This window comes from Bison bison, unplaced genomic scaffold, assembly GCF_000754665.1.
Source record: "Bison bison bison isolate TAMUID 2011002044 unplaced genomic scaffold, Bison_UMD1.0 scf7180017864183, whole genome shotgun sequence".
Taxonomy (NCBI): domain Eukaryota; kingdom Metazoa; phylum Chordata; class Mammalia; order Artiodactyla; family Bovidae; genus Bison; species Bison bison.
The window spans coordinates 1577018-1604289 of NW_011494755.1; the positions used below are offsets into that span (position 1 = coordinate 1577018).

General features: G+C 44.8%; 1 protein-coding gene across 1 annotated transcript in view; it reads right to left on the bottom strand.

Moving 5' to 3' along the window:
• ABCA1 (ATP-binding cassette, sub-family A (ABC1), member 1) overlaps positions 1–27272 on the bottom strand; it is a 138503-nt gene that overhangs the window by 39299 nt on the left and 71932 nt on the right. The window contains exons 9-22 of the mRNA XM_010843531.1: positions 23423–23515; positions 18578–18818; positions 16584–16723; positions 16137–16253; positions 12015–12212; positions 11041–11246; positions 10071–10247; positions 8312–8534; positions 6003–6224; positions 4756–4960; positions 3508–3621; positions 2642–2813; positions 1206–1337; positions 195–337 (exon numbers count right to left, since the gene is read on the bottom strand). Coding sequence (XP_010841833.1) covers positions 195–337; positions 1206–1337; positions 2642–2813; positions 3508–3621; positions 4756–4960; positions 6003–6224; positions 8312–8534; positions 10071–10247; positions 11041–11246; positions 12015–12212; positions 16137–16253; positions 16584–16723; positions 18578–18818; positions 23423–23515 — 2383 coding nt within the window. The remainder of the gene's footprint in view (positions 1–194; positions 338–1205; positions 1338–2641; positions 2814–3507; positions 3622–4755; positions 4961–6002; positions 6225–8311; positions 8535–10070; positions 10248–11040; positions 11247–12014; positions 12213–16136; positions 16254–16583; positions 16724–18577; positions 18819–23422; positions 23516–27272) is intronic.

Here is a 27272-nt window from a genome sequence, read left to right on the forward strand (position 1 = left end):
AGAACAGCCCAGTGAATGATAGCAGAGGGGGCAAGAGACAAGTGGAGGCACCCCCCTGGGGACAAGTCCGGGACATGTTTCTGACCCACCCTTCCCCTCCCTCGAAGCAGGGGACCCTAGGGCAGCCATATTTCGTGTGTGTGTATATGTGTGTAGAAGGGGAGGTGGAGGAGGAAGGCATCTCTGGGCCTCACCTGACAGCTGACTTGTTTTGCTTTTCAGTTTGCTGGGCGGCAACCCAACATCCAAGGCCATCTGCTCCATCTCAGCTTTCACATGCTTCTCGGAGAGCCCTTTCAGGCGGGCATAGAACCAAATGTGCTCCTCGACAGTCAGCCTGGGGACGGAGGGGCAGGTCACTCTGGGTCCCCAGGACACACAGAACAGTGCCTCCTCACCCAGAACATGACAGGCACATTTTTCTTTCCCACTTTTTTTTTTGTTGTTAACTTTATTCATTTTTGCAAGATAATCTCAAGGAAGGATTCAAGGCAGAACCACAGTAAGCAGCCACATGAGCTGCTCCAGAAACACCACCAAAACTGTGACAAGTCACATCCACTCTATTCCCCGCGGGCCTGATGGCCACCCATCAGGCAGCAGCAGGTCCTCAGAGAACCTTTCTCCATGGTCCCACCAACCAAGGAGCTGCCCGGCCTTAGCCTGGAGCAACTCCCTTGAACCTCAAAGGACCTCAGCCCCGACAGAAGAAGGACCCCTGTAGAGGACACAAGCCTGAGCTGCCCACTTAGATAAGAGAAAACCGGGGCCCACAAGGGGGTGCCCTTGCCCAAGGTCACAGAGCTCAAGTCTCTGTCTGCTCACCACAGGGGCTCCCTGATTGCTGATGGGCAAGCTGAATGGGGGCAAAGTTCTGAGCAGGAAACACGGAGCCCACACACTGAGGGCCCTGGGGTACCACCAGGTGAAAGCTGTGGCAGCCTCAGGGAGGGTGAGTGGGGAGAGAGGCTTCCTTACTCTAGAAGGACAGCGATAGACAGCACTGTTTCCCCAGTCCTCATCCACCACTGGACCAATGTAACACCTCTCACCCCCCAACTCACTTTTCCAAAACTGAAGGACAACCAGGTCTCAACATGTCCAGGAAGGTGAGGCCTGCTACCCCTAAAGGTGGTAAAAATGCTTAAGTCCAACTCTGCCCATCACTCCTGACACACCTCCATAGAGGAGCTGCTGGTACTCACATGTCAAACAGCACGTTATGCTGCGGACAGACCCCCAGGTTCTGCCGGATGGTGCTCATCTCGGAGCGTATGTCTTTCCCTAGGATGTAGGCAGTGCCCGAGGTGGGAGGGAACAACCCAGTTAGGATGGACCTGAGGAAAAAATGTGAAAGTACAGGAGTCAGCGTTAGCCCTCCTGCCCTGGAGACGCTCCATTCTAGGCTGCAGAGCCCGGGAGGAAAGCAGAGGGAGCAAGCCTCTACCCTCTTTCCTTCCTAAGAGACCCCAAGGGACACCCACACAGCAAAGGACTCTTTGCCTCAGTGAACAGATAGGGGTGGGCCTGTGTGTTGGAAATGGCAATTTTAGCACACACATTTTTTAAATAAAGATTCCAATTTGCAATGGGAAGTACACTTTAAAACACACATTTTTTATGCCTAAAATCATGTTCAAGTCAAATGGACAAAGTAGAACCAATTATTTAAAGACGAAAATAATTTGTGTGTTAGGATTTTTTAGATTTTAAAGATTTTCTGCAATTTTTGCAATATATTAATTGTGCATTTAAAAAATACATAACAGGAAAAAGAGGTTACCTCCTCCACCACCAACATACCCTCTGAAATGGTTGATGGGCTACACTGAAAGCCACTGAGGGTAACTCTGGTATGTTTATGGCCCATGTTCCCTTCTGAAACTGCTCATTATTAAGGTTCTTATCGGTCCCAGAGAAGGCAGTCTTACAGCCAGCTGCCCAGCTGTTCCTCACATCTGCTTAGAGACAGAGTTTCCAGAAATTGCCTCGTCTCTCCAACACAGCCTATCTTCCTTTTCACATTCTTGCCTCCTAATCCTGACCAAACCAGTCCCAAAGAAACCCTTTCTCAGATCTGTCACAACATCAGGTTCTAAAACACTGCAGAATTTTGAGAACCAAATGGGAAAGGTCATCAAAAGGTCCCCAGCCTATTTTAACCCGAAGATAGGAAAATCCAGCATTTGGAAAACATTCTCGTGATTAGGTGATATTTTTATACTCATCAACTCCTTATGCACTCTGCCCTTGCCTGGGTAAGCAACACAATGTCCTTAGGCATGGAGAAGGCAATGGCACCCCACTCCAGTACTCTTGCCTGGAAAATCCCATGGACAGAGGAGCCTGGTAGGCTGCAGTCCATGGGATCGCTAAGAGTAGGACACCACTGAGCGACTTCACTTTCACTTTTCACTTTCATGCATTGGAGAAGGAAATGGCAACCCACTCCAGTGTTCCTGCCTGGAGAATCCCAGGGACAGGGAAGCCTGGTGGGCTGCCGTCTATGGGGTCGCACAGAGTCGGACACGACTGAAGTGACTTAGCAGCAGTAGCAGCAGCAGTCCTTAGGTATGAGTTTCTGACTATAGGAAAGACCCTTCCTGCAGCTGATTCTCAGACAGCCGCACCCTCTTCTTACATGGTGGTGGTCTTGCCAGCTCCATTGTGGCCCAGGAAGGAGGTGATCTGCCCCTCGTAGAAATTCAAGGCCAGGCCATCCACAGCCACCTTCATGCCATCCCGGTAAACCTTCATCAGGTTCTGAATGGACACACCCAGTTTCAGATGGGTGGGTTCCTCCTCCATGCAGACTGCGAGAAGACAGGACACAAATGAGCCCACCGAAGACACTAACAAGTGGGAGGTCAAGATGTAGGGTCTTGTAATTTTACAACTGTCCGTTCTCCATGGCTATTTCTGTTTCTCAGGCAAGCAGGCAACAAATCTTTAATTAGGGCCTAACTGGGCACTAGTGTTGGTGATCGGAATACAGTAAGAAAGGTGCAGAGAGGCTGGGGAAGAAGAGGAGGGATGGCAGGAGGAGCAGCTGGATCAGCAGGCAGGGGCAGGTGGTAAGGGATCTCGTAAGCCATACCAAGGACATCACACGTCACCACTGGTGAGTGGGGGCAGGGCACAGAAAAATTCAGCAGAGGAGGGACTTCTGAATGATTTAGGAAGCCATACTGGGCACAAAGTACGTGTATATGTGTGTGAAGGACAGGTGGAGGTGAAGGGGAGATCAAAAGTCACTTTTTTTTTTTTTAATGAAGCCAAGAAAGCAAAGGAAATGTCCCTTAGGAACTCAGAGAGCAACTCCCCCAGAAGTCAACAGCACTGGACAAAAACGCAGTCAAGAATTTGGAAAGGGGCACCTCATGTGATGTCTCTGCCCCCAAGGTGGTTTTAGACTCTTCAGGGAGGAAGCCACTCCTTGCCCCCTCAAGGAGGGCCAGGAGGGGAAGCAGCACAGCAGTCAGGGGGACGCAGGTCAGTAAAACTCACTTTCTGATGCTCCCTTGTGGCTGGAACCAGGGTGGCTCTTCTCATCACTTTCCTCGCCAAACCAGTAGGACTTAGTGCAAGGGAAATACCAGGGCCTGGGGATTCCATACTGGCCTAAAATCCAAGCACAGATGTGAGCCAAATTATGTAATGCCCCAGCAACCCCCAGGTATCCCAGCCAGGTATCCCAGACACAGCTTCCGTGATGTCTCCCCTTGACACAGCTGTTGGGAGACAGGACAGAATGGAATGGAGGTGGGGGAGGAGGGGCTAACATTTGCTGAGCTCTACTATGTATGACAAACACCCTGCACTTCTCTGAATCTTTCCAGCAACCCCATGAGGCAGGTTATCATTCCCACTTTAGAGATGAGGAGACTGAGGGATTAGTGGCCCACTCAAGATCACTCAGCCAGTGAAGTGAAGGACTCAGAATCTGAATCCGGATCTGTACAATACAAAATTGCACATTCAGTGTGGGACATTCAAGTAGTCCAAGTAGGGATGGGTAATCAATATTCCATGGCCACTCCTTTGGAGAAAAATCAGAAAGTGAACCAGAAAGGGTTAAACCTCGCTCTCTCAGAATTTGATCTTCTATGAAAATATATCCAAGGGAGGTCTCAGTCAAGAAGACTTATTATGGAAGTATAAAAATGAACTTTTATGACTTTTGATTAAAACACAGGCAAGGGCTTAGCACCAATATGTATCTTGTTATTCACAAGCTGTACTCAGGAAACAGAACCTCTGCTGGTGGTAACTCAGGGGAAACAGAATTCGAGACCTGGTTCAGCTTGAGAGGACTCTGCTGGGCAAGCTGACTCAGTGTAACTCACTTGGGTTCACCTCCCAGCACCTACTCTTACCAGTTATGTGGCCACAGGTAAGTTATTTAACTTCTTTGCATCATACTTCTCTCATTTGCAAAAACTGGGTAGAACAGCAACTCCCTCCCAGCAGTCTTATGAGTATTAAATCGAACCAAAGCATCATTTATAAGACACTGTGCAGGTGCCTGGCACACAGTGCTCAAGAAATAAGAGTTAGGTCAGTAGTAAAAGCTGTACTTTTAGCATCAGTAGCTTCTTCTTAGAGATAATTTGTTTGCCATAGGTCTAAAGCCCTAACCACTTTCCAAGGAGACCCGGGCCCTGCAGAAATTCCAGCACAAAGTGAGGAAAATGACACGGTTAGAAATTTCTTTTTCCTGGATGAAGACAAAAGCAGTGTGGAAGTCCAGTGTACCTGGAAACACAGCTTCGATGTACCACGTCATCACCCCATAGAGAAAGGTGTCAAACAGCATCATGGAGACGGAGGTGGTGAGGTTGAAGCCATCTTCCTCTGTGGGGCTCTCAAAGAGGTTGTCCCACTGTACCCCAATGCCCTGCTCCTCGAAAAGGGCGAAGTACTCACAGCCGAACCCAAAAGCCACAGGAGACATCAGGCTCTGTACAAAAGAGGCAAAATTCATTCATCCATCTCCTTGTCTCTCATTTTCCTATCACTGCTAATGTAAATGCCACCTGGAGAAATGTGAATTTGCAAAATGGATCAATTACAAGATATGGAAATATTCATCTACAGAGTCCCTTCAGGGGAGTGGGCTCCTTGACAGCATATAAAGTGATTCTATTTATAAGCACTCATTATGCACACACATTTCAGAAATGCATATATGATGGCATATAAAACTTTTAGAATTTTATGCTTCTAAAGATGCCTCAAGGGCTCAGCAACTGTACCTTATACACGCACATACACACACACACACACACACACACAGGCATTTGTCAGGGTCCTCTCAAGCTCCCGGCTCGGTCAGTAAAGGGCTCAGTGTCATAGGAACCTGTCTGGGGCTGCTAATGCCTAATGGATGCCTTGGAGCATCTTATAGAAAACTCAGAAAACAACTCACTCTTACTGGGACTTGCATACTTTCAAAGGCCTCTCCTCCTCTGTACAAGGGAAGGGAGTAAAGGCAGGGATTTGTGGGGAGATGGGGCACCTGTTCCTCAGTCTTGAAGTTTAGAAAATGTTACTCAAGTTAAACTCCATATTGGACACAAGGAAGATAAAGGTCCAGAACGAGCCAGCTCTGACCTCAAGAACTTTCAGTTCTATCTCTGGCTGTGACTTTGTGGTGAGCTTAACATGGCCAACAGAGCTGGGAGATAAAAGGCAGATAAAAGGGAATGCTCTAAAGTCATTCCCCAGGGCCATTTACCCCCAGCTGGCCCATGGTGCAGTCTGGCTCCCTCAAAATTATCATTCGATTCAATTCAACCACTGTTCACTCAGAGGACTAAAGATAAACTACTGAGTAAGACACAGTCCCTGCCTTCAAGGAGCATACAATCTAGAATTGAGGTTTAAGTCCCCGTGGAAAGAGAATCTCTTATCTTCTGTTCTCAGCTTGGACTACAAAGCAGAGGTGAAATACCAGGGGTGGCTGCGACTGCAGGTACTGCCGAAGGGCCAGAGAGACTCACCACGAAGATCTTGAGGGTAAAGCCCACGTAGTCTTGCCACGCCACGCACAGGACGTAGGGCAGGTATAGCATGAAGTAAATGATGCCCCCACAGGCGGCCGCCAGGTTGGCTCTGGAGAAGAGCGTGCTGATCAGGAAGCACTGCAGGATGGTCACCGTGGCGAACACAGACAGAAAGACAAACACCACGCTGGGGTCGCTGTAGGGAAGCAGGTTTCCTAACTGGGAAGAAAGAGACCAAGTAAGACTCTCAATAAGCAATGATCCGTGGGAAGCAGCCAGGGCTTATTAAAGTCATCTTAAAAGACAATATAGAGAAACAGCACTGTTCATTTTTCTGGTGAGTGAAATGAAGTCTACAGAAGGGAAATGACCAGCCCAAGACCACACAGCAAACGAACAGTAGAGTCAGAAACAGAACAAAGTCCAGGCTTGATATTCACCAAGGTTCACCTCAATAGACAATTCTGTTCATTGTTTCTCCAAGAAATAATATCACCTTTTATAAGGACTATGAGCACCAAGAAAGAATTGCAAGAGATAGCATCCTACATGACCTCTCTCTCTGAAAGCAAAGAAAAATGGCCAGGCCATCTTAACATCCCCTGTAAGAATGTGCCATGGATTCTGGAGCCACATAACCATCCAAACTCTGTGGACCTGTCAAGTTTCTCCCAAGTAGTTGGTTCTGTTTCACAAGGACCTGCTGCTGCTGCTGCTAAGTCACTTCAGTCGTGTCCGACTCTGTGTGACCCTATAGATGGCAGCCCACAGGCTCCGCCATCCCTGGGATTCTCCAGGCAAGAACACTGGAGTGGGTTGCCATTTCCTTCTCCAATGCATGAAAGTGAAAAGTGAAAGTGAAGTCGCTCAGTCCTGTATGACTCTTAGCAACCCCATGGACTGCAGCCCACCAGGCTCCTCCATCCATGGGATTTTCCAGGCAAGAGTACTGGAGTGGGGTGCCATTGCCTTCTCCATCACAAGGACCTACCAGCACACAATTGGAAGAGCAGCTCACACCCACCAGCCACAAGACCCCCATCCTGGCCACAGAGGTCAGGCCTGGCAGTCAGATATCAAAGCATGAGGGGGGCTTGATTTCAGCAAGAACAGCTCTGCCATACTGCCAGGTGACCTCAATGAAGTCCTTAACCTTCCTTGGCCTCATTTCCTGGTATGTTAAATGGGTTCCTTAGTGAGGACGTCATAAGACAGCATGCTGCTGCTGCTGCTGCTGCTAAGTCGCTTCAGTCATGTCTGACTCTGTGCGACCCCATAGACGGCAGCGCACTAGGCTCCCCTGTCCCTGGGATTCTCCAGGCAAGAACACTGGAATGGGTTGCCATTTCCTTCTAAGCATACGCATGTGTTTTAAATAGTGTTTGGCAATCAGTAAGTGCTCACTTGTAATGATTAGTAGCTAGTTTTCAATTGTTAGTTCCTTTTCCTTGGTACCCCTATGCTTTTAAAAACATTTATTTTTAAAAGATGTATTCTTTAATGAAACAGTTGAGAAAAAAATTGGCACGTAAGTCTATTAAAGTAAGGGGTGGACACAGAGCCGCACTGTACAGAGTCCCCTTCATGGAAAGGCTTGCTGACTGGCTGTCAGTGGACAGCCTCAGGCAGCAACTGCTCTGGGTTTGTCACAGCTGCAGAAAGCTGCCCAGCCCTGGGGCACATCTTTCCAGTTACTAATTGAGGGGCCTGGGACAATGGATTGTCAGAGAGGGAGGCCTTGGGGTAACCTAAAGGGCTGGACATTTCAACTCCATGGCCAGAGTGCCCAGGGGCTTAGCCATGCACCACAGTTCAACTCCTGTTTGTGCTCAATCCTGCATCCTCTCCGTTCCTTGTATAGATATAGATCCCTAAGAAATAAACATACACCAAACTCTTATCTCAGCCTCTGTTTCCAGAAAATCTAAACGTAAACAGTATCTATCCTTCTGATTATGGTTTTTAGAAATTCTGGCAGAATCATCAACCAATACATGCACCTAGGAAAATGAGTAACTCTCACAAGCCATTGCCAAGCAGACAGCATGGTGTAGTTAAGCACATGCTCACCTAGGACATGAGGCTCCTAGGTTCAGTCCAGCCTAGCTATACTAACCAACTGGGTTGACACTGGGCAAGTTGCTGCCCTTCTCAGGGTCTCTCCAAGTTTCATCACTTTTCCCAATTATAAAATGAAAGAATTGCAGGAACTGCACCTCTGATCCTATCCCTCCCAAACAACCTGTGCTTTTCTTCTGATCCGGTAGCCCGGGGGGCAGAGGGAGGAGCCAGTGAAGCAGTCTTACTTTCAGGATGACCACCAGTAGGCCGGCGCTCACGAGCAGAGGGATGAGGCTGCTGATGAACCAGCTGAACCAGAGGATACCGTTGTCCAGGCCCATGATGCGCATGGTCTCTTTCAGCCGTGCCTCCTTCTCGTACACAATGCCCTTGATGATCACAGCCACCGAGTAGATCCAGGCCAGCGTCATGAAGAGAGGCATGGACCGGCTCATGACCCGCAGGAAGCTGGAAGGGTAGGGGAGGATTAAAGGCAAGAGTGAGCCAGGCTCCTGGGCCAACAACTCTGGGCTGGCATGCAAGAGGAATCACCAGGACCAAGCCCGAGATGGGCAGACCTGTGCACCCTGACAAGAATGCTTCGTGAGCGGGGCAATGCAGTGATTACAAACTATTAACAAAGTGATGCCAAAGTTCTTTGAGGGCTTGCTTTAGTAGCTAGATAACTATCAGAGGTCATTAAACTAAATGTGGTTTTAAAGTACTAAAACAAAGCCAACAAAACCAAAAACCCAACTCATTGTCTCATGAAAGTTCAACATCTTCAAGATCTTCTCACTATCAGCTTGCCTTGCACAACTGTTACGACAGATGGTGCAGAAACACACTTTATGCAGCTCCTGTCAGTAACATTTCAGATTTCAGATTCCAAACTAGAAAATGAAATGCAGCGAAGTCAAAGGGATACAGAATCTAGACTCTAAAACTCAAGGTTCAAGTCTCAGCTTTACCACTTATGCACTTACAGGGTATGTGACAACAGGCGTGTCCCCATCTTAATATGTCCTTTCTAGAGTAAAGCTTTGCTTAGGGGCGTCATTGGAAAATACTGGCTAGTCTTTCTGAAGGTGAAAAACAAGATAAATCCAGGTGAACTGAACAGCTAGAATGAACCCTGCAAGTAAAAGTGTGGTTCAATAAGAAGCTGGGAGAGATACAAGGAGAGTAACCCTGCTACTTCTGCACTCTGATCTCTATACACACACACACACACACACACACACACACACACTCACTCTCACCCTCACACAACAGAGAATGAAAGAGCTTCCAGAATTTGGAAGAGACATGACATACTTCAGATGCCTGCAATAACTACACCTCTGCCCCATTCTTGCTCTCTCACAAGAAATCATGAGCCATAGAGCCACAGACCCCACTTAGCAGCACAGTGACTAAGCACTCAAAGGTTATCTAAAAAGTCTAAGATAAAATGGACTTGTTCAGTTTTATTTGCATTGTTTGAAAATGTGGCCTACCACCTTCTGAGAGAAGAAGAAAAACTGATGTGAAGTTAGCTCTTCAAGGTCCGTAACACCGTGCCTCTGTATTTGGGGGACGTGTGGATGTGTGAATATATTTGGCATGTGCTCGTCCTGACACATTTTAAACTTGGAGATTGGGCCAATTTTGACCAAAAGGATAGGATATGAAAAATAAAAGTTCTAGTAACCGTAGACCAGAAAGGAGTGAGGATTACTGGTGTGTGGTGTGTGTTCATGTGTGCCTGTGCCTCAAACTGTCAACTACCTACATCTAGCATCTTATTTCCTGAAATCTCCACACAACTTCAAAAACAGCTGCTTTGCAGTAGCCATAGTCTTGTTTTCATCAATTTTTTGACCAGTATCAACACACATATAAAATAAATTTAACCAAAGCATTCTGTTTCCTCTCTTGGCATGTGTGTGTGTGTGTGTACACACCCCACCTGGGGACAGTGCTAACCAGTTAAGTAAAGGTGGCAGCTTACTGGTAACTCACATGTCATCAACATAACAGGGGTAAGGCATCTGCTGCATGTACACGCCAGTTTTCTTCTCTGTGCCCGTCAGCACCCTGATGATTGCCTGCTCCACCACATCCTGCAAGTAAGCGAAGCCTCCCCAGACATACCGCATATCTTCAAAGGGGTCAGCCCGAGGACCAGGGTCCCAGTACCTTAAATCAAGCCACAGATGATTGAACATTCCTTAGAACCACACAACAAAAATTTCAATCACCCACAAGCCTTCAGAGCCACTGTTTTTATTTCTGCATCGTACTTTGTGGTCTCAGTGACGCGTGCATGCACACTAAATTGCTTCAGTCTTGTCCGACTCTTAGGGATGCTATGGACTGTAGCTCCTCTGTCCATGGGATTCTCTAGGCAAGAATACTGGAGTGGGTTGCCATGCCCTCCTCTAGGGGATCTTCCCAACCCAGGGATTGAACCTGTGTCTCTTACGTCTCCTGTACTGGCAGGTGGGTTATTTACCACTAGCGCCACCTGGGGAGCCCTCAGTGATGTGTACACGTTTTTAAATAGATATAATCAGAATGAGCAAACCACTTGTTGGTTTGGTTTTTTTCCCTCCTCCATTGCTTCCTAACATTACTACAAGTGGATGTGTCAAAATTCACTTTATCATCTTTTATCTTGGTTATTTGCCCCCTTTTATAGAAATGGATAGCATTAGCACAGGGAACCTAATGTCTTTTTCCTTCTTTCTTTGTTCCAGTTGATTTAATTCTTTAGGACTAATTCCCTTGAATGGAAATGCAAAACGAAAAGACAAGGATATTTTATGACCTTTGAAACAGCTGTCTCTACCACGAATGTGCCAGTTACACAAAAATCATGCCACCGATTTATCTTTGTTTGAAATTTTTACAAAATTATTAAAGTATCTCCAATCACATTAGCTGCTCTTGACTTCTCTAAGACTGGCTGGTACAATGCGATTCCACTTACCCGTCCTTGATCTTATTCGTCCTCTCCACATTGTCAATGTCCATCCGGATCTTGTACTTGACATGATGCGGTAACTCGACGCTGCCGGGAGCAATTCCAGTGAACACTACCCCAGCCCAGAATTTGCGCTCATCCAAGAGCTCCATGGACTTGTTGATGAGCAGAACCTCTGTCGCTACTGGTTCTAGCTTGTTCAGGTTGACACACTGAAGGAAGAACAGCCATCATGAGAATGCTGACGGCCAGGAAAACAAGCCATGGCCACGGCAGCATCTACGCTAAGAGAGAAGTGCTAACTGCATGTCTTTTTTAATCTTCATCCTCTCACATCATTCTCCAATATTCAATTGAAAATGGATTATTTGGGTTTTCACCTTAGCAATTTAAGAGAAATGTTGAATGTATTTTAGAGATAAGTTACTCATACTGATTTTTGTGGAGGGAAAGGGACTTAAACAATGATCAGGCCTCACTTTCTTCTGCTTTCTTCGTAATTTTGAGTCATAACAACTAATCAAACAGACCAAAAGAACTTTCATTTGTCTCTACTAAGTCACATCATTTTTAGGACTCAAATTTTTTAAATGTAATCAGTCCTATTAGATTTTATGTAAGTTTCATAAGTAATGCTTTTTTAAGGGAATGCTTTGTTGCCATTAGGTAGTTGGATATCAAAACATAGGAAAAACTAGAAGACAATGGATAGAGATATTCTTGAGTCAGACAGAATAAAGTTAGAAGTTAGGTCTGTGTCTGTCTCATTCATTCAACTAACAATTTTTTGAGTGCTTTTTCATACACCACCTGTATTTTTAAGTGTCTTTTCATACACAACATGTATTAGGTTGGAGGGATGCTACTGTAAATAAGACTACACAAAATTTCTAAACTTTACTCCAGTCTGAATCATGTTGTATCATCTCAGAGAAAGAAGCCAAAGCCTTTTCTAAATGGTCCATGGAACAGTTCCTCACCTCCATGAAACGAGAGATGGTCTGGATTGCCTGGTTGGTCTCATTGAAGGCTTCTCTCCAGGTGTACACAGAACCGTTGGTGGACTGCACATCCTCTGGGTGCTTGGCCAGAAATGCCACGATATCTTTGGCCGTCCAGTCTGAGCCTTCCAGTCGCTGTTCCCAAAAGTCATCATTGCCTCTGCTGTCCAACAGTGTCTGCCATTCCAATGACAAAGTACAACTAAGTCTTGATGAGCACTATATGATTTACAAAACCCTTTCACATACATTGTCATTTTTATATCTTTATAAAAACTGTGAGGTAGGTAACAGTGTTTCCATTTTATAGGTGAGACCACTGAGGCTGAAAAAAATAACATTTTACCAAGGATGAATCATACACTAATAGGCATGGAGTTGACCAGTCAATATCAGTCCAGTCTGAATCTAGTTTCCAGTATAGCTTAATAGTAAACGCTATTAACTACAATAACAACAATAATCATACTTATACTCTATACAATTACTGTTGGGTTAAACACTTCACCTCATACAACATTATAAGGAAGGTACGTCTAATAGTTTCCATTTCACAGATGAGAAAACAGGTTCATAGAAGTTAAGTCCCTAACCATAAGGTCACACAGTTAATAAATAACAAAGTCAGGATATGAGACATGGGCTCTCAGATTCTATTGCACCTTCCCCCTGCATTATATCATCCTCTTTTGAGACCCAGGCTGATAACTCCTCATAAAGACCTTAATTTCTAGACTGAATTAAGACAAACCTATTTAGCTTAGGGAAAGAATGCTGCTGTTAAACCAAGTGAAACCTGATCTTTCCCAATTACAGGATGCATGGGTCATGATGAAAAGGAGGCCTATTTTCCATTTCTTTTTCCTTAGCTGGCTGGCTCTCCCCATGGGTCAACATGGAAGAGCAGGAAAATCAATCAGGCACTCAACCAGCAGGTGCAGAGGACCGGGGCAGAGGCCGGCAAAGATATGCTGCCAGAAAAATGGGTCTGTTTCAACCTCAGCTCATGGAAAAGAGAATCAGCCACAACTCCTGTCATACCTTCAAGAAGGCAGATGAAACTTTGACTCTACTGAAATGGAATCTCTAAAGGCCAAACTCTGCTATTCTTAAAATCAGTCTCATTTCTACTAACATTATAAGCTTTTCCCCATGTGGCTTCATATTTATTATCTTAATGGGAGCATAATAGTTTTTATAGGGTATATAAACTATAATTTCATTAACTATTCCCATACTGCAAAACATTTAGTCCATTTCTAATTTTTCACAAAAAACAATTATTATAGCAATAACATTCTGTTTCATAGAGTGACTTCTTTCTTTAAAATTATTTCTGTATGGGATACATCCCTGAGGGTGTGTGGAATGGAAGTACATGGGATAACACAATTTTTATGGTTCTTACAATTTTCATTCCAAATTGCTTTCCTATAGGGAATAACAAATTAGATTGTCATCAGTTAGGATATGTATTTTTATTAACATAATAGATACAAAATTGTATCTCACAAAGGTGCACAGGGGGATGGGTTAGCGATTCCAAAATGATTTTATTTGAGACTTGAACTGAACAAATAAAACCTGAGTGAAGACATGCGGTATTTGAGGTGAGGTCTGCCCTACCCAGTGTGGCTTCTGAGCAATACAGCCAAAGAGAGCAGCAAGGCCTGAGAGATGTGCCCAGTGGGATCACTGACTACATGATTCTAGGGTATGAAGATCACCCTCAGGAGCAGTGTCCATGGAGAAAGCAGAGGCTGAAGGTGAAGGAAACAAATAGCAGCTCAGAAAGAACAACTGAGTATCAATGGGTTCCGTGACCCAACAAAGAAGTGCCTCCAGATCTGTGGGTGCCTCTGGACAGAACAGGTGCAGACAGAGCCAGACACAGCAGAAGATACGAGCTATCACAGAGTGGAGGGGTGGTTGCCGGGGGGGCTGGGGAAACACGGGGGTCAAAGGGCATGACGTTCCCATTATTAGATCCGAGGATCTAACGTATAGCATGGTGACCACAGTTTGTGATACCATCCTGTATACTTGACACTTGTTAAGAGGTAACTAGGTGAAGGAAGGGACGTGTTACTTAGCTCCAATGCTGTGATCATTTCACAGTGCAAACATACATCAAAACACCAAGTTGTATATGTTAAATACATACACTTTTAATTTGTCAATTGTACCTCAATAAAGTTGAAAAAAAGAAAGAGCTACCCCAACAGAACCAGAAGTCTCAGGCACTGCCTCATGTACCAGATGTGAAGCAGGGGGTGCACAGGACTGAGATGCCCAAGCTTGTGCAGTGAAATAAACACTCCTTAGTAGAGAAAAGAAAGCAGGTGGAGGAAGCTCCTTCGACTTCCACCCACAGGCTGATGAGTCCCTAACTGGTGTCTCCAGCCTAACCAACCAGTTACACTCCAAGCCCTAGTATCCACTGACTTGTTGGACATCCCTACCATCCATCAGCTAGAAATTAAGAATCATCCCAAAACTTCCCTCTCTTTCACCCCTCCACAACCAATCAGTCACCAGGCTTTACCCCACCAGGGTAGCCTCTGCCCTGGTCTCTGCCTTCCATCTTTCCTCTCTTCAACCCACCTGTCAAACCAGAGTAATGTATACATTGCCAAAAACCTTTCCATGGGTTTGGTAATGGTGTGTCAGAGCTTAAAGTCAAGTCCTTGGCTTGACACCCAAGGCCCTCTCAACCACACACCATGCCTTTCTCCCCAGCCACAGCTCCATTTCCTATTGCACATCCTGGGTTCTCCAGCAGGATCCCCAGTGAATGCCATGGCCATGTTGACAAGGGCCTCATCCCACAAGAACTGACAGCCTGTGACCTGCTGGAGCATCCAAGTCAAACTCCCTATTTAAAAGCAGGGGAAGCATCTATCTGCCTACAAACTAAAAGTCATGGAGTTCCTTCAACATGGCCCCTCATCACCCTCTGAGACTCAGAAGGAGAGAAGTCCAACAAGTAGGAATGTAGATCCCAAGGAGATGACCAAGACGCCTGAGACCACACCAAGATCTATAACACTGTTCGTGGCTGAATCACATGAATCCCTTTTGGAGGAGAGACTGGAGCTCAACAGAGACCATCCTTGATGGGTATAAGTTGTTGCTGTTATTATTAGACAGGAATTATTCACTCGATCCATACAAATTATTGTTCATGCTTCCCTGACTAAAGTCCCTTGGTTTTTAAAGGCTCCCAATTTAAGAATTAAATTGCAGGACCAGTGCAACAAAGATGACTCAGCTTTCCCATCACTGGAAGGCCCCCCAGGGTATGGTCCCTCCTAGGGCATCTCGGGAGGGTCCTCAGCCTGTGAGAGTACCTCTCTGGGTAGATATACCACCTGTAACACCCAGCTGCCCTTCTGATCAATGACGTGTCAAGACAAGAAACCTGGCAAAATCCATTCATGCTTAATAGCAGCAGGAACAAAAGGAAGAGGCCTCTCTCACCATGGAGACAGGAAATAGTCTAATGATTTTCTGACTCAGCCCAAGGCAGGATGATGTGATTAAATGGCACTCAGGCTCAAGCAAAGGAGACATTTCTTTCTTGCTCAGACTCCTCTGCTTCTGAATCCAATTGTCTTCAGAGCACTTATCCCTTTTCAAGTAGTTCTGAAGCACTAAGTGAAATTCTCCTCCACATAGTAACAGCGGCTCCTCACTCACACAGCGCCTTGGGGAGCAAGTATCTGTGATGAGTCTGCAGAACAGGCTTTTCCTCGCACACCTCTGTCCAAGACCTACCAGGACACAGTAGGGCTGAGTAAGGTACTGTGGCTCTACAGCCAGAAAATAATTAAGGTCTTGTAATCACCAAACTCTTCCTCCAAATATCAGTCCTAAGTTTCTTGGAACTCTGATTTTGACTATCAGATGCCTTGATGCTAATGTGCATGAGATGGTGTAATCTGTGCACCATCACCTGTACCTCTGCCAAGTGACAGCCCTGGGGCTTGAGCTGTGCTCAGTCCCTCTGTACTGGGTTCAATGTAAATAACTCTCCTCTCAGTCACTTCTTGGGAAGTAAAGAGCATCAAGCAGGCACACAATAATCAGAGGGACACTCACCCGGACAAGGTCCATTTCTGAGCTGCTCTCCATAAAGGTCCAGATCTTGGGGCTGAGCTCTTGCCACATGCCTTCTAGATCATGAAACACAGCCAGTTCCTGGAAGGTCTTATTCACCTGGAGTCAACCAGGAAGCCAGGAGCAGCAAAAAATAAAAGAGGGGCAGAGACATGAGAAACTCAGCTACTCCCCGAAAAGACACTCCATCATAGAAGCCCTTTTCCTGCCCTTCCCATCCCCAAGAAGTGCCTGCCTGCAGCAGGGATTCAAACACCCAAGACTGGAGAGCTGGCCCTCAACAGTCAGCTGGGGCCTAGGTCAGACTGGAGGTCCTCATTCCTGGAAATCCCAGAAAAGTATACTCAATACATCTGAAGCCACCTTTATATTTTTGTTCTTAATTCTAGGAAGAGTTTGTTGAGGGCTCCTTGGGCCCAGGTGGCTTACCTCAGTCATAAGCCGCCTTGTGACTGGAGTATCAGGTGTATACAGGATCTTTCCAACAAGCAGGGGCTTGAGAGCTTTCCATATGATGCGAGAAAGAGGACTGGACTCCAGATTCTTCATCAAATCATTGCAATAAGGAGCTGTGAAAAGGATGAAAGGCAAATATTTGTATGCATGGTCATATATTTGTAGAAACTAACAAAAGCTTTAGAACCAGCTGGTCAGTCATAGAAATCTAATCTCAGCTCTGCCACTTAATGGTTATGTAACAACTTCAGATTTGTGCCTCAGTTGACTCCTCTGTAAAATTAAAGTTAATGACATCTACTTAGGAGAGACGTGGAGAGGATTAACTGAGATGATACCTAGAACAATGCTGGATAAATAATCAAAGTTTATTATAACACTGATGATGTCACAACTGAGACAATATAGAAAAACACTTTTTACTATGCACAAGCCTAGAGTTGTAACTCTAGATGACTTAACGCCAGCCTGCAACACTTTGTTTCCACTGGAAACAGAGGGTTGAATTTCAGACTTTAGTTTTCAAGCAGAAATAAAAAATCTCCCTTCAACTACTAAGTCTCATAACAAGTACCTGTAATAAATGTAATGAATATCCCAAAGTGAAAAATACGAAGTCATAATAGATAATAAGGTTTGATTATCCAGAAAGATTCCCAAATTTTTAAAAAATTTCACTGTGGGTTCTTTTAGATTCCAAGTATGCTCTACATGCTGCAAAGACAATATTTAAAAACAAAAACAAAAAAGAGGACTTGCTCACAGTTGTAGCTGTTGTGAAAATGAAGGTTCCCTCAGGTTGACTTACAAAGAGAGGAAGCAGAGGGGATGGCATTTCAGAACACCCTTCCCTTCAGGCTCACAAAGCAACCTGCCACGGCTGGAGTGCTTCACTCCAGAGAAGAATAAAAGGTTCTTATGTTACAGTAATGCACTAAAAGCCACCTCACTCAGTGTCTGAAAGACACACCTGCGGTTAGAAATGGAGAAAGGCTCACTTGCATCATGTTTTCAAGGAAAACAATGCCATTGTCTACAGCTGTGACACCGGCTCCTCCCTGCCACAGGCACAGGACACACATCACCACAAAACTGCCCAAGCGTGGGGAGCAGATAGGGTGTAACAAGGTTCTCTAATGACACCTTGTAGCTAAGAACCGAAAACAAACAGCAGATCAAATGCCTGAGTCTGATGGCACACACGCCACCATGAACAGGTATTCTGGAGGTCATGTGTTTATGGACAAAAAGCATGGAGCCAGACAGACCAGGTTTCATCCGGGTTCTTGTGAATTAACAACAGTGTGACTTTGACCAAGTCACTGAACCTCTCCAAGCCTACAAAATGTGGGGCTACAAAACCTTCCTTGCAAGGAATTCCCTGACAGAGGTCAAGGTTCCATCCCTGGTTAGGGAACTAAGATCCCACAAGCTGTGGTCCCACATAGTCAAAAAAGAAAAAAAAAAAGAAAAACCTTCCTTGCAGGGTTACCATAAGGGTTAAATGAGTTAACTTTAAAAAAAAAATGCAAAGGACATAGGAAATGTTCCCTAAATGCTATCTTTCATTATTGTTGTTATTGTTAAGTTTTTATTATAAAGCATATCTCAAGGAAAGCAGGGGGGAAAGGGAAGGGAGATGGGGAGAATGAGAAGAACCTTGAGCACTCTGGGAACCACCTTCAGACATACCCCAGAAAACTGGAGAGAGTGACGTTCAATCATTCATTCACTTGATAAAAACACTGTATGCCTGGGACGTGCCAAGTCCCCTTTCACACAAGTGGGGATAGTTCGCTGATTAGGAGAAGATTCCCTCTTCTAGGAGGTGTGTCTGGATGGCAAATAGACATGTAGACAAGTACCCACTGCTGCTATGTAGGACGAGGGTGAGCAGGAGAGAGGGGGCCCACAGGGCTGAGTCTGGGATGGAGGTGGTGCCAGGGCCTGGCTGCGTAGACACTCACATGTAGAGTTGTCATAGACGGTGCCAGCGTCATCCTCCGTGCCGTTGCCCCCGAAGAGGGCCTTGTAGTTGTTGTCCTCGTACCAGTTCAGGGACTTGATCTTCAGGCCCCCGCCCTCGGGATGGCCGCAGATGATGCGGGACACGGCCTGGTAGATCTGGGTGGAGGAGCTGGAGCTGTTCACGTTGGTCAGAAACATCACCTCCTGCCGCATGTCACTCCAGCTCCTCATGCTGAACAGCTGGGGGAAGGAGCAGGCGGAAGAGGAAAGGAAAGAGGGGGGAAGGTTGAAGACACAGAAGACAAAGAAACAGGTTAGTTCCTTCACCTCTATAAAGCCTTATCCCAGAACATAACTTGTCTGATGTCGCCTCTCGGAAGCCTGGTGATGGGACCACCGGAGCCATGCTACCCCTCTGTGGTAGAGGTACTGGTGTCATCTGAGAGACTGTTTGAGATCCAGATTCTGGTCTATCTAGAGTTCAAATCCACTTTGTCACCAGGTGCCCAGGTGATTCCCATACACATTAAAGACTGAAGTACAGCCTAGAAGTTGGTGGAGCCCCTGGTGATGGGCTTTATCTCATTCAGATTATCATCGGGTTTATAGAAAAGGATGCTTTCCCTGAAGAATTATGTGTTCACATGTGTACATCAGGAACCGCTCACATCCTCGGTCATGGCCTCATTTCTAAAACACCTCAAACTCCAGTGTGGAAACTGAGGTACCCTCTGCCCCTTGGCAGAAAAGGCACTGTGTGTGAAATCCCCACCCTTGTCTCAGCTAAGTGCCAGGCACTGGGAAGGAACACACGATGAGAGCTCGACTTTGAATCTCAGCCACGTCCTCACTGGCTCACAACCTTCGGAAAGTCACTTTTCTGAGGGCCCCACTTCTCATCAAGACGATGAAGCTAAAATGGAGCGTGGCAAGAACATCACACAATATCCACTCTCCAAGAGGGCCCTGCACAGAACAGCCGCTGCCTGGAAGATGCAGAGGCTCCAGGCAGCCGGGGGCTGAGTCTGGGACTTACATGTGATCAGCTCTTTGTCTCACACACAAATGCACTCCAGCACCCTGTGGACTTCCTGGCCCAGTGGCTCTTATGACTAACTATTCACAGAGCACTTTGTATTTCCACACATTTCACAATGAATCATTAATATACCCTTCCATTCCTTGCCCTGTCACTGCATGTCCAGGCTGAGGTGTGGCAAGCAGAGGGGAGGGGTTGTGGGACACCACTCTTGCTCTGGAGGCAGTCTAGGCTGACTCCACGACCCGGTTTTCTGTCTCACAGAGCCCGCTGATCCCTGTGAGTGAGAAGGTCCTGGGTGCCACAGACCCTGCCTTTGCCTTCAGCCTGCAAAGGGGAACCAGGTGCTCCAGGGGTAGTCAGAGGTCACAAAGATTCTTCCCTCTAGAGAGGTAGGCTTTGACACCCAGAAAACACAATTAGGTGGCCAGATTTTCCTGACTTTATCTTCTGAGGTATATAGACAGGGAGGGGGATAGGCAGTCAGGCCATCTTTCCTTTTGCTGGGGGATGCAACAGCCCTAGAGATTTTTGAAGGACAGCACAAAAGCCACTCACTTGTCTTTCTCGCCACCACCATCCTGCCATCCCCCAATCAAAAGGACAAATCTCTTCCAACATAAAGTCAGCACATCTTTGATAGAAGCACTGTAAGCAACTGAGTTCTTCCAAATTCTTGGCTCTTCCCAGAACCTGCCTTAGGGGCAGACTCCTACTTGTTCTAACTTCAGCTCCTGCCCCACACCTCCCCATGAAGTGCCTCCCACCACAGGGAAGGCAGCCGCTCAGGCTCCAACCCACAGACGGTGGCATCTGATCATCATCTACGGAGTGAATGAACCACTGAGGCTTTCTCAATCCACTCCCATGGCTTTCTCCTGCCCTTGCCCCATCACAGTCTCTTCTCAGCCTAACACTGGAATTGTAAACAACTCTCATCCTCTCAGCCACACCAGACACCCCTGATCCAGACCCTCCACTGGCTTCCCATCTTACTCAGTGTAAATCCAGCCTTTCCAGGGCTGCACGGCACTCACCTCCTGCTCTAACCTAATCTCTGACTCCCCTCTCACTTGCTCTCTTTGTTCAGGCCACACCGGCCTCCTCCCTGGTCTTTACATCTCTTGATCTTGCCTTACGTCAGTATATTTGGATCTACGGTTCCTCCTGCTTGCGGTATCATTTCCTCCATGTTCAGATGGCACCTGACTAGACAGGACTTCATGAATCACCCTCCCCTTTAAAATACCACCTCAACCCCTCCACCCCTCTTACCCAGCTTCGTTTTCCTTCACTGCAGGCATCCCTGCTATCCCATTATACACAGAAGGGTTTATTTCTATCTCCTGCCCCACTGCAGTCCCACAGCAACAGAGAAGTTAGTGTGCTCACTGCTGAGTCCCTAGCACCCAGCTGTGCCAGGGTCCTAGAGGGTGTGGACAGATAACCAAACACTGCTCCCTGCCCTGCCTCCCCAGGCTCACCTTCCAGAAGTGAAGCTCATGCCCACTTTCATCCCTCTGGCTCTGAAAGTCCCCATTCCCTCACAACTGCCGGCCCTGTTAGTCCAGTTTCTTTCTCTGAATAGTCTCCTTCCAACTCTATTCCAGTTACCATGAGGGTTCAGACAAAAAAGTGCTAAAGCTGTAAGAATGTGGGCTTTAGAGGCCAACCATCCTGGGTTCAAATCCCAGTCTTGCCAGTTAACCTACTAGGTGACTGTGGGCAAACAGTCTAGATTTTCTGAGCCTCGGTGTCACCTGTGCAATAGGCATAGGAGGCCTCATCACATTTGTCATGTGGATCACACGGGGAAACCGGGGAAGCTACAGGAAACATGGCAGCTTACCCCCCTGTTCCTTTCAAGGCTTGTGGTTTAGTCAAAACAACCAACTTTCTTTCCAAACACTGAGCAGATCAACAAGTGCACTTATGTATTTATCTTCTCCCATTTGTCCCAGAGAAACTCTTAGATAATGAGTCACTGGTGGCAAAAGTGACTTGACTTTGTGTTCCATTGAGAGGAGTGGGTGGCCCTTGCTGCCCAGGGCCAGGGAGTAAGCAGGACACAAGGAAGCAGCTGCCAAGAAAAATGTATATTGTTCAGCTGGAGAGTTTCTACCATGTGAGCGACAGAACATCACATGCTTTCAATTATTTTTTAACCCTAGACAAAAGGCAGGCCAGTGATGTAAGAGGAAACAACTATAACCAGACTGTGAGTTTAGAGGCAGCTTCAAATGTTAGATCCCTGCTCTGCCTTTTCTAGGGCTGGCAGAGAGCACAGGGCAAGTCACTGTCAGCTAACGGGACTCAAGAGAGATGGCAATGGACTTGCAGGGCAGTTTCTGTTTCTCATTCTGCCTCCTGGAAGAACCCCAGGAGACCCAACTTCTGCACCTACAGAGAGGTTACCAGCGTTCATAACCAGAGTAACAGATGGCACCCCGGAAGAGGGCTTCTCCTCCTGAAAGGAACCTGAAAGCCAGTCCTCTTCAGTCAGACACACAGCAGCAGGATTGACAAAAAAAAAGGATCAAAAGTGACACGCTAGGTAACATGTTGACAGAGCTGAACCTTGGTGTTTTCTGTACTTCCCAAACATTCTGCTTTCTCCTTTGTGAACATGCAATACTTCATTCTTGCTGTTGTTGTTCAGTCGCTAAGTCATGTCCAACTCTTTGCAACCCCATGAACTCCAGCAGGCCAGGCTTTTCTGTCCATCACTATCTCCCTGAGTTTGCTCAAACTCATGTCCATTGAGTCAGTGATGCCATCCAACCATCTCATCCTCTGTCGCCCCCTTCTCCTGCTACCCTCAATCTTTCCCAGCATCAGGGTCTTTTCCAATGAGCCAGCTCTTCACATTAGGTAGCCAAAGTATTCTAAGTATTTATTCTTAGAAGACATAAAGTGAGCTTTGATATTTGAGAAAAACCATAAAAACACCAAAAAATGAGTTAAAGAAGCAGTTCATAATAAGGCTGGACCAAGTTTGAGAAAATTTTGCCACAAATTATTCCCAGTGTTTTATACATAAGGCCTGTGTGGTTTCTGACCATCACTCCCTGGCTCAGCTCTCTACACCACGGGCTCCAGAGCATTGGTTCCTCTTTTCCAGTCTACTCTGAAACAAGGCTGGGTGTCAGAAAGGCAAGCACACGCTGACTGGGAGGCAGAGAAGTGCTTAACTGCTAATTTTGTAAGTCAGGCCCTCTGATCTTATGACAAAGGTGATTCTGTTAAGTAGGAAGTTAGGTAATTCTAATACACTTGTAAACATGTGGACCCAAAAGGGAAACTCAACGTTTATCAGGAGACTCTATTCCCAAAGTTGAACTCAGGGGCCAGAAGTTCACAAGGCAAAGATCCAAATTAGGGGTACCAGCTTCTCCCCTTCAGTTAGTAAACAAACGTTCTGGTAAAAAGACTGTCCAGCTTTATTACCGAAGAAGAAATAAGGAGAAGTTGCTGTAAGACAAACACAGTATGTGGAGGACGTGGAGGAATCATCTCCTCTACTAATGAGTCATTAACTCGGGACCAAGAGTAACAATTGGAGAAAGTCCTAGACATCGGGCCTTTAGCTACTAGCTAATTAACCCTGAGACATCCATGAGTCTTGGTTTCTTCATCTTTAAAGTAAGGAGATCAAACCAAGTAATTTTAAGGTCACAGATGCTTCTAAAGTTGATTTTACATTTTTTATGAAATTCATATCAAGTGGACTCTCTGAATCAAATTCAGGGTGTAAAAAAGTCATAATGGGTGGTCTGCACCCTCAGACTGAAAAGATATGACTTACCTCTTGGGCCAGATTCCCAAGACTATCCAACAAAGCTTTTGTGGCTTCACCCAGCTCCTCAGTCGGGAAGAGAGATGTAGAGTTTAGTTTTGTCTGCAACGAGAAATAAATAACTGTTTCTAAATTCAATGTAAACCTGAAATCTCTATTTAAAAATAAATAAGTTGATTAAAACTATTCACAATCTTCAATTTGAAACACAAGAAACCCACTCTTAACCAAAATAAGACACTAAAATTATTCTAACTGTATGTTTGTAGGTTATTTATCTCAGATAAGAATTACTAATTTTTTGATGAATGCTTTTAAATGGTATAGGAATTTGTATTTCAAACTAGTTGATTACATAATAGATAAAAATGTCTGATGTGTATGTGCCCAGTGTAAAGCTGACCATAAATTCCCAACTCTGTCTATGATTTTGCTAGAAAGACAACATGGAAATGGCCTTGAGAAACAAGTTTGTGATGGTTCACAGGAAAGGAAGAAAGGATAACATTTAAAACTGCCAAAAGCATGGGAAGAAGGAATTCTCTTTTATTCTACTCGTCAGCACTGTCTCTAACACTGTAAATTTACTTACTTCTAAATATATGAAAACTCATTTTAATATATTAAAATGTATTGTTTTCATATATATTAAAATTAATTTAAAATAATTTTCAAATATCTGCTTTATGTTTAGTTTGAGTCAAATCACTATATTTACTCATTGACATACTGCTATTATATGCCACTTAGCTGCATAGCCAATATAAGAAAATAATTAATTTAAGCCCAAGGGTAAGATAGGTTAGGACAGAAAGTCTAAGCTAGAGAAGAAAAAGAAAAATGATGCACAGACTCTGAGGCCAGAATTGGTTTTGAAGTTTTCAGGCTTCCAAAGAAAAAAGTGCAGGGTCAGTTTCATCATTCTTGTTTGTCCAGTAGGAAAAAAGAAAGAAAAATCTCAGGGAAAAGCCCATCCTTCTTTGGCAATTCTATAAGCATCATTTTGCTCAATATCAGATCCTTGGATACCCAGAGAAAACTGAATTATTTTAATACTTGTCTCTTATCTCAGAGATTGCTGTGAAATCCTATGGCAGACGACACAGAAGATGGCTGAAAGTATGAATAGATGGAGTTCATCATTAGCTCTGGGAAACAGCAGATGCAGAAGACTAAGTATCATGATCATCATAATATCCTAGCATAACCCCAAATGTTCCTTTCTGATAAAATCTGTCTAAAAGTTCTATGGATAATTTTGTCCAGCACGATTAGTGAGCTCTCCTACAACAGCTCACTCACCAGAGACCAGCCTTCCCACACTCCCAGTCCTCTGATGGGCCCAGGCTTTCCTATAAATGACACACTCCAATAGGTCTCTGTGACACAGCTCACAGGCTGTGTTAATGTTCATTCCCTCCATGAAGCAATCATGAGCAAAACCAGGTGGGGGGCTTTTGGTTTGCTTTGCCTTTCTCTCTTAAAGTTCACATTATATCTAAAGGCTACCACACTAAAAGTTGAACCTACACAGAGACCTTGGTAAGGAAAACTTACAAACTGAGAGGCCTTAATTGGGAGACATAGGAGGTAAAAACTATTTCCTTTCACTTTTGGGGGCTTGGATACTATAAAATACAGAGAGGAGACTGATGTAAATCAGATTTAATATTACAAATTAATAAGGAAAGATAGGCTATTCAACCGGAGAAGGCGATGGCACCCCACTCCAGTACTCGTGCCTGGAAAATCCCATGGACGGAGGAGCCTGGTAGGCTACAGTCCATGGGGTCACAAAGAGTCAGATACAACTGAGCAATTTCACTTTCACTTTTCACTTTCATGCATTGGAGAAGGAAATGGCACCCCACTCCAGTGTTCTTGCCTGGAGAATCCCAGGGATGGGGGAGCCTGGTGGACTGCCGTCCATGGGGTCGCACAGAGTCAGACACGACTGAAGAGACTTAGCAGCAGCAGCAGGCTATTCAACCAGTGTTGCTGAGACAAGTAGTTACTCATCTAAGACAGTAATTTTTCCGTCTCATGCCACTATATGAAATTAAATTCTTGGTAGATTGAACAGCTAAAACTAAAAATGAAAGTTAAAAGATATATAGGAGAAAATGTATTTATGAACTTGGGGTAAGGAAGGTCTTAAAATACAGAAGTCCAAATCAAAACTGGGAATTAAACTTCTGAAAGTAAAAACTACGCACCAAAGACACCATCAACAAAGTGAAAAAACAAGCCAAAGACTAGAAAAATGGATTTTTTTTAATTTTAGAATAAAAATGGAATACCAAGCATCAGTTAAAATTAACCAGATGCCACATTTATCAACATACATACATCTCAAAAACATAACATTGGGTGAAAAAGACAAGTTGCAGATCAACATGCACACGTATACAATGTGAACACATGCAAACCAATACAGTATATTGTTATTAACCGAATGTGAATATATATACAGTTGGATAAAAACATGCAACTCCAAGATACCAGCTATCTTTGAGGAAAGAGAGGAATATACAGACGACAGCAACTTTATCTGTAGTGTCTTATTTCTTGAAAGGAACTATTTCATAATTTTCTTTTTAATTCAAGGAAAAATAAGAAAAAAGGAAGAGGGAAGGAGATTGGCAGGAATGAAGGATAGGAATATAGGTTAGGTTGAATACATGTCAGATTCGAAAGATGTCTAACTTCCTTGAACAAAATTAACCCCAGGCAATATGCCTTGAAACGAGGCCACACAATGAAATCTGAGAACCAAGTGCCTGCACCAACTATTAACTGTGGTCTCTTGCTCATATTTACTTGACAAAGGCAGACAGAGCTTGCCAATAGTACTTCCAAAGAGCTCCAGTAAGCCATTCATAGTTTGGAATTTCTACTACTATTTTTCATAACCAAAAGCATTCCCTTGGCTATAAATTCATAGAGGTCCCCATTGAGCTCCCCCGCACAGGAGGCAAGATTTTCTTGTATGAAGGAAAATAGGGAAAAGGGGAAAAATTAAATCTTTAGTGAAGACTGTACTTTCTGTGTTACGCTAACAGGAATTCATGTATTATTCAATATTTTTAGATCATAACTAAATACTATACTAGCATTATAAGAAGAACAGACAACAGTATTCTATTACTCAAAGCCCCAACCCATTTCTGTAATATGTGTTAATCACAACATTGCAACATTTCCTAAAACCATGACATTCTGGAGCACTGGCTCCATAATGACAAAAGCCATTATGCCATCCTTTCTGGGTCTAATAGATGATTTCTTTATATTCTTTTTATCCTAAGTTTTTCCTTCCACATGAATTCTCTTTTTCTTTTCTAAAACTGAGGTAACAACGGTTTATAACATTATATGACTTTCATGTGTTCAACATTATATTTCTATTTCTGTGTATGCTGCAGCATGTGCCCCACCAAAAATTTAGTTTACATTGTAAAAGACTGAATTTCTTTTTTAAAGGCAATAACTTATCAAAGTCAATTTGATTTTAATTTCTGAGTTGATGTTTTATTTCAACTCACTGTCCAGCACAGTCCCTGGCACATAATAACTAGGCACCCAAGAAATGTGGAAGAAAAGTAAAAAGCAAAGGAAAGACCACATTAGGAGGGTGAGAAATGGACTAGTGTGAGTCTTGCTTCAAAGATCATTCAAATTCACAAATACACCGCTTCATATTCACCTCATCAAGTCACTCACATCTGCAGCCTTAAGGTGGCTCCCCTTGCTCCAAGGATGAGGCCCAATAGCCTACAAAGGCTACATGAACATTTCCCTCAGCACCTCTATAGTGTCATGTCTTACCATTCCTCTCCCCATCAAACTTCCCGTAGCT